This window comes from Macrotis lagotis, chromosome 2 (genome assembly GCF_037893015.1).
Source record: "Macrotis lagotis isolate mMagLag1 chromosome 2, bilby.v1.9.chrom.fasta, whole genome shotgun sequence".
Classification (NCBI taxonomy): Eukaryota; Metazoa; Chordata; class Mammalia; order Peramelemorphia; family Peramelidae; genus Macrotis; species Macrotis lagotis.
In genome coordinates this window covers 342,433,084-342,452,338 of record NC_133659.1, presented here as the reverse complement: position 1 = coordinate 342,452,338, position 19,255 = coordinate 342,433,084, and the positions used below count along the sequence as shown (strand labels likewise).

At 43.5% G+C, this 19,255-nt stretch overlaps 1 protein-coding gene across 5 annotated transcripts in view; it reads left to right on the top strand.

Annotated features, from left to right (window-relative positions):
* PPARA (peroxisome proliferator activated receptor alpha) overlaps nucleotides 1-19,255 on the top strand; it is a 55,658-nt gene that overhangs the window by 7,137 nt on the left and 29,266 nt on the right. For 3 of the 5 annotated variants that reach the window (XM_074227281.1, XM_074227285.1, XM_074227284.1), the window contains exon 2: nucleotides 18,618-18,864. In XM_074227281.1, coding sequence (XP_074083382.1) covers nucleotides 18,657-18,864 — 208 coding nt within the window. In that variant the 5' untranslated portion in view covers nucleotides 18,618-18,656. The other 2 variants (XM_074227283.1, XM_074227282.1) reach the window with 2 other exon arrangements.

Here is a 19,255-nt window from a genome sequence, read left to right as displayed (position 1 = left end):
TTGGTGTAGTTATAAAATTGTCACAGGGCATACACTAGGATGGTATTTCTTCGAATCAATGAGCTTGGAGGCCATGAGGAAGGCCAAGGCTCTCGGGTAGACTGAGTTGGAGGTTTTTAATTGATTGTAAGGAATGACCAGGAAGTAAGAAAGAAGCTTCAGCAATGAGGAGAAGCCTGGTCCTCAATTCAGAAACCCTATGGTCAGGTAGAGAAATGAGTTAGAATGGGGGCAGCTAGGTGGCGTAATGGATAAAGCACCGGCCCTGGAGTCAGGAGTACCTGGGTTCAAATTCAGTCTCAAACACTTAATAATTACATAGCTGTGTGGCCTTGGGTAAGCCACTTAACCCCATCTGCCTTGCAAAAACCTAAAAAAAAATGAGTTGGAATGGCTTATTATATGGAATTTGAAACTGGTTCCTCTTTTCCAAATCCAGTGCTTTAAAAAAAAATGACTACCTTCAGTTTGTGCAAAGTGGTATCTGATTTGATTTCCTCTAAAGAGCATTACATGCAAACACAATGGTGTTTGGAATCCTCAGGGGCTTACTAGTGGTGAGAGACCCTTAGACCTGTCCTCTTAACACTTTATCACCTATTCACTGTCCAGAGTATCTGAAGTGCTATTGTGTAGCTATAGAAACTTCAAGCTCCTTTAAGGTGTGTTTTGGGGTGGGGGTGAATCTCAGACCCTTAAAGACAAATCTCTGTGTGGACTTCAAAAGACAAAGGTCATATTCAGCTAGCTACATGCTGAGCTGACACCCTCTCCCAGGAGACTTGACTTCAGGGCCTTCCCTGCAGTCATTTCTGGGATAAGTATGAGTCTGTTACTGATGTGTTGTGTATGTATGGGGTGGTGGGGAGAATGAAGAAAAGCTGGGACTCTATGCATTATTGGCAGAGTTGTGAACTGATTCAACCATCCTGGAGAGCAATTTGGAATTGTATCCAAAAGACATAAAACTGTGCATACCCTTTGACTTGGCCAGATTCCTGCTGGATCTGTATCCCAAATAGATATTTTTAAAAAAAGGCAAAGTACCTATGTGTACAAAAATAGCTATAGACATTCAATTTGGGGTGGCAAAGAATTGGAAATTGAGGAGGTGTTTATAAATTGGGGTTGAGGGCCTCTCTTTTTCCTGGCCCTCCTTCTTTCCCCATCCCTGATCACTTGGCTTTCAGTAAGTTACCTTACTTCCCATCCCAATTCAGCCTGAAAGGAAATCTATTCTGGAACTGATCAGGCACTGATGCAAGAGAAATCCCATTGATTAATAGGATAAGAAATGTACTTTCTAAACATAGGTGTTGACTATACGTTGCCCTCTCAACAAGCTTGGAAAATAGATACTACAGGTGTTATTATTTCCCATTTGACAGAGAAGGAGCTTGAGGTTCAGAGGTCAGGTGATTTGTCCAAGATCACACAGCAGGAATCTGAAGTCATGTCTTACCCAACAAGTTCACCATCTTTGTACTAAGTCTAAATCCTCCTCTTCAAGTCAGTGCTTCATATGTGCTCATCTTCTCTACGATCAATGTTCCCAGTGCCTTTGGCTGGGAACTGAAGCCCAGCTGCCAGTATTGCCCTCTGGGATCAATGTTCCCAGTGCCTTGGCTGGGCCTAAAGCCCAGCTCCCAGCATTACCCTCTATTTTGCCAGTCAGTGATTTTGATGGTCAAAGGATGGCCAGCTCCTTGGACATCCACTGGAGACCTTCCAGGTAGGCCTTGATGCATGAATGATCACACTTTTGGTTATTCTGAGTAGATAGGTTTTTTGTTCAGCCTAAGCTTCTCCATTTGGGTCACAACAACATAATGGTGGACCAGCTCAAAGAGTCCTGGGAAATATTGGCATGGAAGACATTTCCCCATCTGACAGCATTGTGTCTGTCAAAATTTAAACTAAGATTAGGTTCATTTGCATAACTTGGTTATGAGTTATGTTCTGCAGATCCATGCAGAATCCCAGTGGCCGTTGCTTTCCTTGAAAAATGTTTCCTAAACTTTGAAGGTCTCTTCCTCTGCCCCCTTCTCTCTCTTCTCTCCTTCTCTCTCTTTTCTTCTCTCCCTCCCCACCTCCCTCTTTCTGGCCTCTTCTTTTTCCTCTCTTCCTTCTCATCTCCTGTCTCTTTCACCAATCTATTTGAGTGAACTTTTGAGCCTGTAGCGCCACCCTGTTGGCTGCCATCTGCCCACACCAGCTCTCACTGCTCTCCAAGGTACTGGACGAAGCCTTGTCAATGCTCTTCCAGCACTCTGGGAGTTCTTTGGACATGGTTCTAGGTAATGCAAGGAAGCCAAGGAAAACCCCTGACAGAGCCACTTAATTCAAATCATGGAACAGAAAAGACTAGCACACTTAGTGCTGTCAGGGAGTGTTTGCCCACCCTTCTTGAGGAATAGATATGGCAGACCAGTGAATGACTCCTGGGTCTTGCCCTTGCCCCCTCAGCCCCTGACAGGGGTGTCCAGGCATGCTCTTCATTGTATCCTTGACCCTTGAAAGCCTCTGAAGCAGGATGTTTTGGTTTGTAGAGTCACTGTTGATACATTTGCTTGGGGAACTGGCCTGGCAGCCAAGGCTTCCAACACCTGAGCCAGCTGGTCCAGACCCTAAACAAACCCAGCCTTCCCCAAACCACCTGTGACTGAAGATAGTCAAAGCTATTTTAAATAGCTTTTCATTTCAGTATATTTCACATGAACACATTCTATAGTTAACTCCCCTGCAAACGTTCAAGTTGACTGCCTAGAGAAGGGCATAAGGGGGAACAGCAGGAACTGAGTAAGCTATCCTCTCATTAATGAATAGCTCCTTGTATTGGCAACTGATCAAAACTCATGGACCCTATTGAGGGACATTAGGGGTGCTTGCCTTCCACAGTTAGTTAGCGGGAAAGTGGACTTCATCTTCCCCTAGAAACAATGTGATAAATGGTGGTTAAGTTAAAGGGACTGGTTACTCTTGGTATGGAACCAAAATCTAGAGCAACCCCCCCCCCCCTCAGGCAGGTAACATGATTGGAAAAGGGACCAGAATTCTGAATTCCTTTAGGGATTATGTGCACCAGAGCATATGTTCCTAGTGGAGGACCTCCCATCCAGCTGACCATGTATAATCTTAGCTACATAATTGTATTAGATGCTGTGCAAAGCCCTTTACAATTATTATCCCAGATGATACTCAAAATAATTCTGGGAGGATTTCCAGAGGAGGAAACTGAGGCAAACTCTTTGAGCTTTGGATAAAAAATGGCCAACCCAGTAGCTATTGGCAATGATGTTCTCTGCTATAGCACCAGGGTTTGCTGTGCTGATTATTCATCTTTATTTGTTGTTATTCCTGCCCTTTTTTTCCCCTCTGGAATAAAACAAAAATCAGAAGAAAAAGGAACCCCATTGGATAACAGAATTGAGAAATTTCTTTGAGTAGGTTTTCACAGGCATCTTCATAGAGACCGAGGATGCTTGGTGGCTTCTTGGGACACTGAAGCCAGGAAATTATCTTAGTGCTTTTTGACATCTTCTACATGGTAATCTGGTTTACATAAGCAGTTCTGTCTCTCTCTTAGTACCTGTGTTATTGTGCTTAAGTCCCTTCCCATCTTTGGATTTCAGTGTTCTCTCCAATAAAATGAAGGGGTTGGACTCAAGGTACCTGGTCCTTGCAAGACCTGTCTCTGGGATTCTCAACCTTGTACTCTAGGGAAGACAAGGCAGAATGCTTCAGAAATGCAGTTTGTATTTATATGATGGGGACAAGTTTGGGGAGACTGGCACCCGCCAAATTCACTGTTTTCATTAGATATACAGTTCATTCATTCTGCAGTACACTGAGATTGTCTCTCAATATTCCTTTCCCTTTTTCAATAGCACTTTAAGGCTTGACTTAATTGGTTAAAAAAAAAAATCAAACATGTATCCAAATGAGCATTTTATTTTACACTAATCATTTTCCTCTAAAACATTTCTGAAACTCCATTTTTGGACTGTTTTCCAGATTGGAAATTTAATCTTGGTAATTTCTGAATTCTCCAAGCCTCACCATTCTCTTGCCCCCTTTCCCCTTCCCTTCTTCCATGTCTCCCTTCGGACCTTAGCTGACCACTTTTCTAGATGAATGAGACTCTGGAAAAGGGATTCTGGAAGCCCAAGAGAAACTTGATGGGAAAGACAACAAGTAGCCATATGCAATTGCTGAGATACAGTATTTTATTTAATGAAGAGGGGCTGTAAACTTTTGTTGAAACTCTGAAGGGGCATTTTGAAGGGTTTTACCCTAGCAGTTAATGACATTGGTTTCTCCCGATAACCAGGATTAGGGATTTTTATTCTTTGCCTTAGAGATAACACCAAAATGGGCTTTTCTGAATTAACTGGGCAAAAATCAGAAGGAAGATGAGAGGGAGGAAAAGTTGGGAGAGTTACAAGTATGGGGAAAGAGGAAAAGAAGCAACCAGACCTTTATATAAATTCCTAGGGAGAAGAAAGGAGATATGGGGAAAAGATACTGGCACATTGGGGATTGACAATGGATATCAGTCCAGCTTGGGTATAACAGGAATCTCTTACCTATAATTACTGGTAAACCTTTTATTCTAGAGAAATCTAAGACTTGGCTTATTCTGTAAATGCTCCAATCTGGTAGCATGACCTTTTTCCTGTGTTCTCTAGAGTCCATCTTTAGGTCATCTCCTTCTGAAACCTTGGCCTAGTCTTCACCACCTTATTTATTGTTCAAAGCCTGATTCTGTCTGGTCAGCTGGGATACTAGGATTGCATTGATCAGTTTTTCATGCTAGCCAAGATCTGCTTCTTTCCTGGGAAGATGAAAGAAGAAAAGGGGCAGAACCTGGAAAATGGGTGAAGAAGGACAAAAAGAAAGCATTTTGCTCATTTGAAGGTTGGCTCTGAGTTAGGAATTCATAACTCAGCAAATACCTATGTTTCTTCTATGTTGTTATATCTTGACTAAAATTGCAGTCAGACTGTTGTTCTTTCATAGAACTATGAAATCTGGGAGGGTTGTAGATTGTTTTATAGATTAACAAAGTCTGTTATTAAAGTCGTTGAGTTGAGAGTCGCCAGCGGCAGAAGAGGAAGTTGTAGACGTTGTCTAAAAAGAAATGTGGGTTCAGCTAAACAACTCTCCTTGTGTTCAGTGCCTTTGGGAGTACTCAACTTTGATGGAGCTTCCCTGAAGTTTCTTTTTTTTATTTTTTATTTTATTTATTTATTTTCATCCATTTGTACATGTATATTTCCAATTTACAAAATTTCCCTCCACCCTCCTTTTCCACCTGCTTCCCCTCAGCAGGGAACAATCAGGTTAGCATTTTACATACCTGTTTTGTTCAACATATGTACAGATTAGTCATTTTTGGCATGAGGAATTAGGATTAAGGGAAAGAGAGACATAAGAGATCATTTTTATAAAGTGTTCACCAGATTCGGAAGGGTTGGTTTTTTTTTCCTGTGTTTCATTTTGTTTTGTTTTTCTTCCTCTGGTTGGGGATAATATCGTCCATAACCAGTCTCAGTTGTCCTAACTCTCTGGACTTTTGAGAGGAGTTGCTCCCCTAAAGGTTGTTCATCTCATAATATTGTTGATATTTACATTGTTCTCTTGGTTCTGCTCCTTTCACTCAACATCAGATCCTGTAAGTCATCCCATACTTCTCTAGAGTCCAACCATTTATGGTTTCTTATAGAACAATAATATTCCAGAGTATTCATCAGGTTTCTTCTCTTTAAAGAGGATGACAGTGATCTCCCTGATCACTTAGCTTGGCTTTGTGTGGATGCTGCCCTCTCATCGGGTATGTCCAAGGAGTAAGTTACCAGTCTTTCATTTTCCTATTAGCTCATTGACATTGCACTTTCAGAGAGAGCAGACATTTTTACTCTCTGCCACTGCTAAAGAGGTCATTTCTTTCCCTTCTAAGATTTGGGGGGGGGGTGAGGGAAAGAGGGAAAGGAAGAATATGAAATAACTATCATTTACCATGAAATGATGAGATCTGGCTGGGCTTATTGGTCTGCTGAGCCTCACTTTGATGATTCTGTTACATTCCGCAATACAACAAATAAACTATATACATATATGTGTGTATAGTTTATTTTTCCACCTATATGCAATGGCAGTTTTCAACGATCATTTTTTGCAAGGTTTTGAGGTTTTATATTTTTCTTTCCCCTACTCCCCCTCAAAGGAAGCAATCTAATATAGGCTATACAAATCAAATCAGAAAAAAAGTAGAGGGAAAAATCCCATAATTCATCAAACAGCTTATTAAAATGGAAGCTGGTTAGTTTTGGTCTGAATTTAAACCCCACAGTTCCTTCTGTAGATAAGAATCATCCAGTACTTTTGAAATTGATTTTTTGAACCCAAGTATGAGTCTTTACATTTGTCCTTACTGAATTCCATCTTATTGATTCAGTCCAGGGATTGAGCCTAAGAAGAAGAAGCATCAGAATAGATGAAGCCCTAACCTAGAGTTAGGAAGTTCTGAGTTCCTCCTTAGGAATGTAACTCTGGGCAAGTCACTTCACCTCTGCCTGCCTCAGTTGCCTTGTCTATAAAAATAAGGATCATATCATAACTTCCTTTGTGGGATTGATAAGTGTTTTATAAACCTAAAATAGGAGGCAGCTAATTAATTTAGTGGACAGAGTTCTGGGCCCAGACTCAGGAATACTTAAGTTCAAATCCAACCTCAGATATGTGACCCAGGGCAAGTTACTTAATTTCAGTTTTCCTTAATTCACTGGGGAAGGAAATGGAAAACTGCTTCTGTATCTTTTCCAAGAAAATCTCACAGATGTAGCAATTAAACAACTTAACAACTACAAAACCTTAAATACAATAAAAATCCTAACTTAAGGGATCTTATGTAAAACCTCTAGGATCCTGACCATCATCCATTGTGTTAGCTTTCTCTCCCATCTTTCATCTATAAATTTGATAAACCCTCTTTATCTAAATCATTAATAAATATGTTCCTTAGTCCAGAACCAAGCCCAGATCCCCAGGGCCACTACACTGGAAACCTCTCACTATGCTGACATTGACCTTAGAGATCATGTAGTCCAACCCTCTAATTTGGCAGGTAAGAAAACTAAGGTGAAGAAAAGAAAAATGGCTTGCTTAGGAAGAGTCAAGGAGTAGGTGGCAAGACTGGGATTTGAACAGAGTCCTTTGACTCCAAATCCACACTCCCTCTATTGTGCTATGCTTATGGAGACCATTGCACCAAAGAAGCAATATGGCTTGAAAATCATGACCCTTGATTTAATCTGACAAACCATCCTGTTAACAAACTAGCCAAGAACTTGTCCACCAGTGCTTGCTCCTCTTTCTTCCAAGCAGGGAAAGGACAAGGAATTCCCCAATACAAACACACACACACACACACACACACACACACACACACACACACACACACACACACACTGACTTGAAGTCAGCCTGAGGGCAAGACTTCTGTGGTCCTGGATCCAAGTCCAAAAGAGCTTGAATCTCATTCAGTAGCAGCAAAGTTTGTTATTTAATGTAATTTCCTACTTAGTAAATATCTACTAGGTGCTTGCAAGTCATTGGGCTGAGTGCTGAGTCAAAGAAGCCAATCGCACAGTCGTCCCTGTGCCCTCAAGAACCTCAGTTCTGAGTTGGATGGGGCTGTAGCCTGAGACCAGTCAGCTGAGGAGATGGGGAGACAACACAACCCCCTTCCCCTTGAACTTTGAGCTGCCATCTTTTGGTGATGTTATGTCTGAGGGTAGTGTCAGCATCAGAATTTTAAAATTAATTATCCTTATCCTGACAGACCAGGTCATTTTGATCTGAATCACAAAAGGCACTAGACTACAGTTGTGCTGCCCAAGAGGTAGCAGAAAGGGAAGGAGAACCAAAGTAACTTCCAAAGTGTGCCATTTACTTCTAAACAATAACAAAATTGCTCACAGTTTCAATCAGAGGTTATTTTCTGTAATTTTCTAATATTTATCCTAACAAGGGGATGTAAGCATAGGTTTTCTAACTTAGATCATAGACTTAGAGTCGACACTGACCTTAGAGGGCTAAGTCATTGTTTATTTTCCTCATTTTTACAAATAAGGAAAGTGAAGTCCAGAAGGACTTGCCCCCAAGTCACAGTGCATAGGCAAGACTTAAACCTAGGTCTTCCTTGAAGGCCCAAAGTACTATAGACCATATCATCTACCTTTCATCATTCCAAAACCATTGTTTAACAGATGAGGAAACTGAAGCCCAAACAGTTCCCGAGACCAGGTTTAGCTTTGGAAGGGTCTTTGGAGGCCCTCAAGCATAATCTCCTCATGTTATACATTTCTCTGCCTTAGTTTTAATCATTTGGGCCATGGATGTAGCAGTATTAACAATCCCTGAAAGATTTTTTGATGAAAAGTCCACAGTTTTACTATAGATAATGTAATGCACAAATGCTTAATAATTAATCTTCCTACCAGGTCTTTTTCATGGTCTCTGGACCCCCCTGCTAAGTTGATCTCAATAACCAGAGCCCTGACACTTGAAGTTTTTAAATGGGAACTGAGTGGGCAGGTAGGCTATGTCATTCTGGAGCCTCTGCCCTGTTGAACTGCACTTTGACCACTCTCTGTTTGGCTCTGATCAAGGGGAAACTGATTCAAAGCTTGTCTAGGTAAAATATTATACCAATGACTGTGTAAATGCTCAAGGAGAAAAGGTTGAAAAACAAAAAGAATAAATCCTTTTGGATTCCTATAATGATGGAAACTTCATGAAACTTCACAAAAAGAGCCACTGGCCAGAAGGGACCGGTTCTCCAACATGGCCTTCTTATCTTTGGACTTCTTTTGACTGGATTGGCCACAGAACAGGTTTGAGATAAAGGCAAGGGAGAATCTCTTTTTCTACATCAGCAGAAATTCAAATTGTCCATCTGCATTAAAAACCCAGACTCTATTTGATAAAATATACATGGAATGTTTGGAAACATCTAAACTAAGAAGAGGTAAGATCACTTAAACCTGACCATTTCACTTTGCTAGCGTGTGGCATTATTTGAGCAAACATCTCTCATGTTTGCTCTGAGCTTCCTGTAACTTCTCTCTATTTGATTGTTTACTTACTGAACTCTGCTCCCTTCCAGTCCCTCTGGCTTTTTTCTTATTATACCTTCTCTGCCTCTCCTTACAGTTTTGGGAAAACTCCCCTGTGACCCTATGATGATAAACCTAGTTCAGGGCAACAGAGATTTCCTAAATGGCTGCTTCAGTGATGTCTTGCTGAGGTATGGGACATAAAGGTGAAGGAAGCCAGGTTTTCCTGTCCACAAAGAATGACTTGGTGTCTGGTAAAAGGGAGGTAATGGCTCTCACAGGAATCTAGAGGAGTCCAAGTTTGCATCTTGAAATATTTGTAAGGAATTTCTTCATTGAAGGATTCTTCTTAATGTGTGTGTTCTGCACACATCTGTCAACCTTGTTCATCTATATTCAATCCCTCACTCTTTAAAATAGAGGCAAATGCATGTTTTTCTATTCATTATGTTTTCCCATTTTATTGATTCTCCAGTTATGAATGGCTAAAGGCCAAGTAGAGGGTATTCTCTGAGTCTGTTACAGTCTGTGATTGGTCCTCTAAGACTTGATTTTGCTACTGTAATTACATCAAAGTGAAAAGGGGAGACTTGGGAGTCAGGGACCAGATCTTCTCAGGGTTCGTGAAGGGCAAGGAGGAAAATAGTGGGACTTGGATAAGACTTGTATGTTTGAAGAGAACAGCCTTCAGAGTCCAGCTGAGATGCTTAAAGAGACATCAACCCAAGAGCAAAGGGAGATTTGAGAATGAAATTGTGGAAATGCTCCTTTCCCCTGATAGAATATGACTTCCCTGAAGACAGGGAATCCTAACACAATACCTAGGATCTACATAGAAACTTTTCACTTAGTTGATGTATTCTAATCTGGAAGAAAAGGAGGGGACCAGAGCTGAAAAGACTAATATCCAGGGAGCTCATTAACTAACAAATTTGAAAAGGACCTAAGAAATGAAAGCAAAAGCTATATCACTGGGGGTGGATACAAAAGAGCAACCACCACCAAAAAGGCCCCAGGGGAGGGGATGCTTGGGAAAACTAGTCCAAATGGAGAAAGAAAAGACCTTTCTCCCTCCAAGCTACATTAGATGCAATAGCAAGAGAACCCATTTTTTAGCATGGCTGGAAAGACTAGGGAAGAGAGAAATGGTAGAAAGTCTCACCCCCACCCCCAGCCTCCTTGAGTTCCTGGCATCCTCCCAGAGTTAAAGAATTACCAAGTGTGATTGCTTAGAGGCTCCCAGAATCTCTGAGAAACTGAGCAGAAGTGCCACCAAATTTGGAGTGGGGGTAGGGGGGAACACTGCTTCAATGGTCCTGAAGAAAAGGTAAAAACTTTGACTCACTGACATCAATTCCTCACAAAATACTCTGCCTGAATAATCGGGAGGAGGGGGTAGAGGAGGGAGAGTTCCTAATATTTTAGGAAATTGTGATCACTTCAAACCAGAATGAATTCATTCAGTAACAAGTTAGACCAGCCTAGTTCAAAGGAGAGGAGAGGAGGGAGTGCCCTGGGCTCAGTAGATTAGGACTTTCATAGGACTCTTGACCAAGGCTATTATGTCTTCTTTGTGGATGAGGCTGACTGATCAAGATCATTCCAATATACCTGGGGGGTTGGATGTGGCGGTTTTCAGCCCCCTAATATAGGAAAGTGGTAAGAATCAAACCTGGACATGGCTCCCTATTCTTCCTATCTATATTGGATAGAATTCTTCAGTGAGTGTCAACAAAACAATCCAGACCTGGTGAATTATCTCTGAGAATCACTTGGGTTGAGTTATATAACTGGCAGGTTCATTGTCCCTCAGGTGCCTTCCCTGTAATTTCTACCTAGTCAAAGCTTCAACTTTACCCCCAACTGTTAGTTCTCTGGGCAGACAGAAGCCAAGCTTTGGGGCCCCACATCCAAGCCTCTTTCCAACTGCCGCCTGCCTCCAGCTCATTGACAACAAGCAGGGCAGTTTTCCAAATTCTCCATTTTTCTTCTTTGACTTTTCTGACATGAAGGTGAAGAAGGTAAGATTATTGCTTAAAAAGATGCCCAAGCAAAGAGAACATACTCGGGGATCTGAGGAAAAAGTACCTTGAGAATGAAGGGAATTAATTCCTTGATCAGCTCTGTGAAACCTGGAGGGACTGTGTCTGTGGGTTCCTTGAAAGGAGAAATTAGGACATGGCTCATATTTTAAAGCTAAAAGGTCCAGATACATTGTGTGCAGGTACAGAAATCCTTTTTGTTCTCAGCCACACCCATGGGTTTGGGTCTCGACTACACATTTTTCTCGAAATGCAGATTCTTGATAGAGTTGCTTAGGACTATGGATGAAATAATTAAATATTTCTAGTGTGGGTTCTAGACTTCAGTTTGGTTTTTATTTCTTTAGAGAAAGTGATTGTTTTCGTGTCTGGTTGGCCAGGGCATTGTACTCTCTAAGAGTTGAATCCAGTGCCCAGCCCAGAGGTTGGCCAACTGGGATTGGATTCTGTGAACCTAATTCTCCCTTCATTTCAAAGAGCTCTCCATTTGTTGTACTTGGAGTAGCTTTGTTAGCAAGTTAATCATTAAGTGGGAAGTTGGATTTGGCTCATCTCCTCCAAGCAGATATTCTAAGGTGGAACAACTCATGTCTGTCTGGAGGCATCCAGGAAAGCTTAAGAGAGGATAGTGGCATTTGAACTGGCCCTCGAAAGATGGGTCTGGTTTCACGACCAAGAAAGAGTGCCAGCCAAAAAAGTACTGGGGGTAAGAGTAAAGGGGGATGAAGGATGCTGGTAATTGGAGTGGGACTCTGGAAACCCAGAGGCTGTCCTGGTAAATGCTGAGTCACCCTTTGCTGACAATATTGAAGAAGGGGCTTCAGGAAAGTTTGGGTCCCCCCTTCTCTCCAAGGAGAACACTAACCGAGGTTGCAAGAGGAGAGGCTTGGCCAGACTCATGTGACTCAGTGTCTCCCGACTTCAAAACCGGAGTAGCTTTTGGTCTAGCCCAGTGGTTCTCACTGATTTGGGTGGGAAGGGCTGGTCCCCTGGGGAGGTGGAGGCTCTGGTGATATTTAGTATCAAGAAGTTGGAATCTGAAGACCGAATGCTACTTTTTAAGCTCATTCCCTCCAAGGAGAAGTCCTTGAGCCTTCCTTGGGGCTCTACTTTGTATCAACCAATGTTTCCTGCAAAAAAACAGGATTCTTTAGTTGACTTCCCTCCAGGAGAGTGCAGAAGGGAGAGTTCAGAGAAGGCACCTGCACAAAGAATTACAGGAGAAGGTAGAAGGGCTGCAATACAAAGTCTAATGGGGATGGCAGATGAAGAAAATTAGCAGGAAGGCTGTCTGGATAAAATGGGAACTGGTTTAGAATTAAGGGGAGGAGTGATAGAAAAAATGTGCAAGAAGGAAAAGGTGGGGGGGGAGATGGAATATGTGTATGGTGGGGGGAGGGGAAGAAGTCCAGTCCAAGTCTGGCTACAGCATGTAGGAAAGGGAGTCTAGAAGACATCTGAAAAGAAAGATGGAGCCAGATTTTGGAGGTCCCTAAATGGTCAACTTAAGGAGTTTTGACTATTTAGAAAGAAACATGGAGTCTTCGGTGAGTTCTGACCATGTGACTAGGTCTACACCTCAGGAAAATTAGTCCAGCACTGGTCTTTGGGATGGACTAGAGAGGAGGCTGGGTAGGCAGGGTGTCAGAGGGTAGTGGTCATGGGATCAGAAGTAGGGCAGGGGAGGGACCATTTGGAGGTAAAAGGAACAGGATTTACTAAGTCAGTGCTTCCTTCTGCATCACCCCCCCCCATCCTGTTTTCAAAACCCAAGAGAATGAGTCATTTAGGGATGCTTTTGACAGCAAACGAGAACAGGGCTGGTTTGGAAACTGGGTCTGACCCGATCGGGGCCATCCTGCTTCAGAGATCTAGGCAGTGAAATATGGAGGTCTTCATTTCAAAGGCAGGCCAAGCTTAGCTCTGGGAGATTTCTGCAGAAGGTGCCACTGCTGCTAAGGCAATGAATGGGATTGGCAGGAAAGAGTTTCAAGAGAAAGAGGCTGGGGCAGAACCTGGAGGAGTCCCTATTTTATGTGGTGCAGAAAAAACTGAGGACCCAAGGAAGGCAAGAAGCAGGAGTATATGATGGATGGATGGAGTTTACAGGATGGGGCTGAGTGGAGTCACCTGCTGTTTAGTTGTAGAGATAGCCAGGAGGAGCAGGAACCCAAAGAGAAAGCATTTGGATTTGGTCATTAGGTCATTAGTGACCTTTGAGAGAATGGTTTTGTAAAATGGAGAGAAATGAAACTAGATTTTAAGGATCTAAGAGGATGAAGGAGTGAGGAAGGCGACATACCAGGTGAGGAGGATTTTTTAAGAGGTTGCAAGGAAAGAAGAGAATTAGACCAACCAATGGATGGAGTTGAGGGGTCAAGGATAACTTTTTTTTTCAGGATTAGGGCCACTTGACCATATTTACAAACAGGAAGCTCCCACAGAGAGGGCAGGGTGGATCACTGGAGAAAAGCCCTAGAAGAGGAAGGAGGAGATGGAGTCCAGGTCACAGTGATCTGGATTGGTCTTAGTGAAGAGTATGGACCACCATGGCTTTGGGCATAGGTGAGAAAGAAAACACATTTGACTGCCAAGTTTGGAAGAGGCACTAAGGGAGTAGGTGACCCATAACCTCAGTGATTTCAGTAAAATGGCCCAGGGTTCCTGCTCGGGTGGTGGGGGAAGGGATGGGGACTGCAAGGGAGTGAGATTGAAGAGAAAAATAGTTCTGAAGAGTCCTTGGAGAGAGCTCAGTTGAGTCAAGTTCCCATTCTTCTACTTTATAACCTGCCAGGTCTAAGAGGCCATCTGCAACCCATGGGTCGGGGTCCTGTGAGTAGGCCCTAAGCGTTATTGAGTTCCAGATGTTGATGACTGGCTGACTCTGCATGAACTCGTAATCTCTGGGAGTGAGAGAACAGGATGGTCTGTCTGTCCTGGGCCAGCTTAAGGCTCCCTAAGGACATACAGAAGAGGATTGGGGCTTTAGGGGTGTAGAGCCTGTGAATGCTTGGGCTTCTGTGATCTCTCACTAGCATCAGTGTTGCAGCTTCCCCATGCAGCCACCTCTGCTCCAAAAGGGCTTCCTATGTAAAACACTCACAGGGACTGGCCCTTGGATCTCCAAGCAGAGTGACCTGTGGGCAATGGAAAGAATGAGGAGGCCACCTTGCAGGTTTTCCTTTATGGGCAAACTTTACATATGTGATTGTCCTGAAAACTCACTGAAGCCCTGGGAGGACCACAAGCCCCTCAAATGATAATTATGACAAGAGCATGGATGAGGCACATTACAAAGACCATCTCTGTTGATGCTTACAACAATCTGGGAGGTGCTGTTGTGGTTTTACAAGTGAGAGCAAAGAGGTTAAGTGACTTGCCCAGGGTCTTTCAGCTAGTAACAGTCTGAGGCTGCATCTAAATTCAGGTCTTCCAGAAAATAGGACCAGTCCTCTGGGCACTGTGGTGCCCCTTCACTTCCTGGAGAGTTGGGGAAGCTGACGTGGGCCCTCGATTCTGGGCTTTTCATGTCAGCTTCCAGGCCTGGCCTCATGGCCCCCATGCCAGGATTGATGACCCTGCAGCTTCCTGGTGTATCTCCCTCACTTGTTTCCTTAACCCAGGATTTCTTATCTAGGGGAGCTAGAGCTGGAAAGAGCCAATTAGCTGAATGCTTTGTTTAGAAGCCAAAGTACAAGACATTATCTTCTGCTTTAACTTTGTGGTTTGGCTTTATTTACCTCTTTCCTAAGTTTAAAATAAACCTGAAAAAAAGTCAGATAGAGGAAAAGAAGGCCAGTTTTCAGAAACAAATCCCAGCTTCTTAGAAATGGTAAGCTGGGAGTTGAGCCCAGTGGCCTCCAGCCCTAGCCTTGATGATGCTTTTCCTCTAAGTCAGGTCCACTTGAATCACCGTACTTTAGCAGAAAGGTAATTCTCCCAAAGTTCCCCAGACTCAGAGCACCCGCTTACTGGCTCCCAGGGTCAAAGTTCCTCTGGCATTGGAAGGAGGACTGGGGTGGGGCCAGGGGCTGGGACACAGTCTGCCCATAGCATGTCATAGCCCTTGGCCCCAGGCAGGTCCTTTTTTATTGGGCTGAGATATGTGGTTGGCAGCTGAGAACTCGAGATGGCAAATTGTTAACCTCTTCCTTACCTTGAGAGTTGCTTTTAAGGAATCTTCATGGCCACATGTTGTGGTTGGAATATCTCATTCCAGATTGATGGAATTGATAGCCAGTTACCGGGTGGGAGGTGCTGAACTAGAACACATCATAGAATAGCCATGGTCGATGGGTCCCTTCCTGTCCTCCTTTCCGCTGCGTAGCCCTTTCCGTGCCATACCCACACAGATAAAGGGTTTAGGTTCTTTGTGACCGAAGCGACCGTCAGAGTCATGGCCGGGGCCTTGTTTTCATGAATGCTTTCATTAGTCTGTCATCTTCCTCTTAATAATTCTCACTCATCTCCTTGTTGGAAATGCAGGAATTACAAGTATAACATCATTTGACAGATGAGGAAACTGAGGCTCAGCATGGGAAAGTGAGAGTTACACAGCAAAGTGGCAGAATCCAGTTAAGAAACTGAGGGTTTGGTTCCAAGAGCCCAAGCCTTGGATTCTAAGGCTTTTCCATGAAATACATTGTTTTTACTTGTCCCTCTGCCTCTTTCATGGGAAATAAAAAATAGCCTGTGTGGAATCACATTCTGCAGATCCTTGCTATGTGTCTAAAAGGAGCTCAGTTCTCAGAGGATTACCCAGATCTAAAAGGGGAGTGTAAAAGGAAGAAGTGACAAGGAGAGAACATGTCGCCTAGAGGATATTTTCTTAACCTAATTAACCTGACAATTAAACATTTCCTTAAGAATCCTCGAAGTATTAAATCATGCCTACTGTTTGCTTTACTAATATTTCATTCAATCTCCACAGCAACCCTTGGAGGGAGGAGCTATTATCCCCATTTTTGCAATTGAGGAAACTAAAGCAGACAAAGGTTAGGGGACTTACCCACCCTGCTATAGCTAGTAAGTGTCTGAAGTCAGATTTGACTCAGGTTTTATGTAGTCCCTCACAACTTAGGGTTGTGTACGTTGGGGTACCCCATCTGATGTAGATAGACTACAAGCTTCTTGAAGAGAGACTGCCCCTTTGGTAGCAGGCACATGATTAAAGATTGGGGACCCCCATACTTAGAGAACTGAAAGGGTGCTCAGTGGTCCATCCATGTCCCTGAAGAGCCTGCACCATCTCATACCCAACAACAGCCTGTCCAATGCCCCTGTGTGTCTACTGGACAGCTCCCCTAGGGCTCCATAGCTGATGCATGGGCACAGCTATCCCACCTGTCTCATCCGCATCCCTTAGTTCCTTGGACAAATCTTTTTAGGAAGGCCCTGAATGGAGGCCCTTCCCCAGTTGTGTCTCTCCCTTCCCCGTCATCTCATCAATGTTATTTTTCTAATATGGTGTCCAGAAGGGATGGGGCCTGATTAAGGAAGAGAGCAGCAAGGCCCTCCCCCTCTCTGTTTGGGGCAGCTCTGGCCTTCTTAATGAAGCCTAAGGCCCTCAGCCCTTTGGATCCAGGGCATCAACTGGTGACTCATGCTGAGGTCACAGTTCACTCACAGTCCCACATGGTTTTCAGACAGGCCTCCCTGCCTTCTACTGATGCTATTGTCATTCTGTTTGAATTCAGGTGTGACACTTTATTGGCCCCTACTGAATTTCTTCCGCTTTGATCCAGTGCTCTTGCCTGAGATTTGGCAGGGCTGACTTTATCATCCTCTGTATTAGTCTTTCTTCCTGCTTTGGGGCTGCAAATCTGACCAGCCTGTTCTCTATGCTTTTGTCCTAATCACTGATAAAAATGTTAAACAGCAAAGCCTGACCCCTGAGGCACTCCACTGGAGACCTCTTGCCAAGCTGACAAGGAATTATTACTAAACACCCAGTCCCTCATCTGGTTTAAAATCCATCTCACTGAAGTCCCCACTTCTCTATCCTTTCCACAAGACTAAGATGGAGTCCTTTACCAGAGGCTTTGTTGAACCTAGAACAAATAGACCCATGACATTCTCAAGATCCTATGAAAAAAAGAAAAGATTTGGCCCACAGACCTTCCTCCCCATGAAATCAGGTCCCTCACTCCAAGTTCTAGAATTTTCTCAGAGGTACAAGTCCAGCCCCCCACCCCCGGCCTCCCCAGATCTGCCCTCTTTCTCCCCTCGATGATGAGGACTTGGAAAGTCCCCTCTCTGAAGAGTTCCTCCAAGAGATGGGGAGCATCTAGGAGATCCCTCCATCCATTGGAGAGGATAGCTCCAGGGCCTTCACTTTTGTGGAGTATCATTGCTTTGGGAAGTGGTCCAGGATCCCACAGGTCCATCATTACAGCCCCCCTACTCAGTTCTGTCTTCTCTGAGTTTGATGTCTGCCCTGGGTCAGACTTGTGCCACCCACCCCTCTGCCATAGTTTTTCCAAATCACAGTCACTGGTCAGGATCTTGTCCTTGCCTCTAGCATCTAGACTCTTCTGTTGAAAAGCTGAGGTAGAGTGAATTCTCTGAGACATTTATTGATTGGTCTTTTCAGATTGCCCCCCTCCCAATTTCCCTCCTCATTAGAAAGCTTTCCCTTTATGTCTTGAATTTCCTTTCTGAAGTTCAGGCCCTTTGTGGAATGCCTTGGTTCCAGCAAAGACTTCTGACCCCTTATTTGTCAAGCAGGTGAAGCCTGTGGATGCTTTTTAAATCTTTTTTTTAAACGCATAGAAGGAAATGCCTGGATTACAAAGCCAGCCAATAATATCAAAAGAAAGACGTCATTTTTCCCTTTCTTCCCCACTTGTACCCTAGCCAAGTTAAGAACCCACCTTTACCATTAGAATTTCAGCAAAGGAGATCCAATTTGACCATTCCAGAACCCTTGAAAATCTGCTTGCCCCAGACTTAGGCTGCATGTCAGACAAGGTAGCTTTCCTCCCTCTCAAACTCCAGAATGAGTGGTCCCTACCTCTTAGGGCCCCTCCAATTTCTGATTGTGGCAGCTAGAAGTACCAGAACACTGGGTCTACAGTCAGGAATACCTGAGTTCAGATCCAACCTCAGACACTAGCTGTGAGACTCCAGGCAAGTCACTTTAGCTCCATCTGTCTTGGGATCCTCAATTGCAGATGTTGAGGAAATGTATTAATAGTACCTAACTCCCAGAGTTGTTATGAGGATCAAATAAGATGATATTTGTAAAGCATATAGTGCCTTCTGCAGAGCAGGAGCTCTAGTAAAAAGGATGATTGTGATTATGACTATGCTAATAGATTGAGTTTCCATATTAGCAGTAAATCAAAAGTTGCCTTACTTTCTCCTAATTCAGCTTTACCTCAAGGAACAGATAACACTTTATTCAAATAGTGAATCTGATTTTAAAAGATGATTTTTTTCCCTTTCCTCCTTCTAGTTTAAAGACCTTTAAAGGGACCGACTTCACCTTGTCAAGATGGTAGACACTGAGAGTCAGATCTGCCCTCTTTCTCCCCTCGATGATGAGGACTTGGAAAGTCCCCTCTCTGAAGAGTTCCTCCAAGAGATGGGGAGCATCCAGGAGATCTCTCCATCCATTGGAGAGGACAGCTCCGGGGCCTTCGCTTTTGCGGAGTATCATTGCTTGGGAAGTGGTCCAGGATCCGACGGGTCCGTCATTACAGGTCAGCATTTATTTTCTAGCAGGTTTGTTTGTTCTGACAAAATCATTTCACCTATGTAAGAAGTTAACCAATCAATAGACATTTATTGAGTACCTAAAGTCTGAAGCTACAAAAAAAAAAGGCAAAGGACAATGCCTGCCCTCTAGGAGCTCCCACTCTAATGGGAGAGATGACAAACAGGAATCTAGAAAGCTAGCTGTATATAAGGTATATAGGAAATAACTAAAGATGGGAAAGCACCAAAAATTGGAAGGGCTGGGAAAGGCTTTCCATAGAGGGACTTAAAGGGAAGGCTGGGAAGGGCCTGAAGCTGGGATGGAGGGATCAGCCGGTGGGGCAATCAGGAGGTGGGCCACTGAGGTGAAGGGGTCAGATCTGGAGAGTCAGGGAT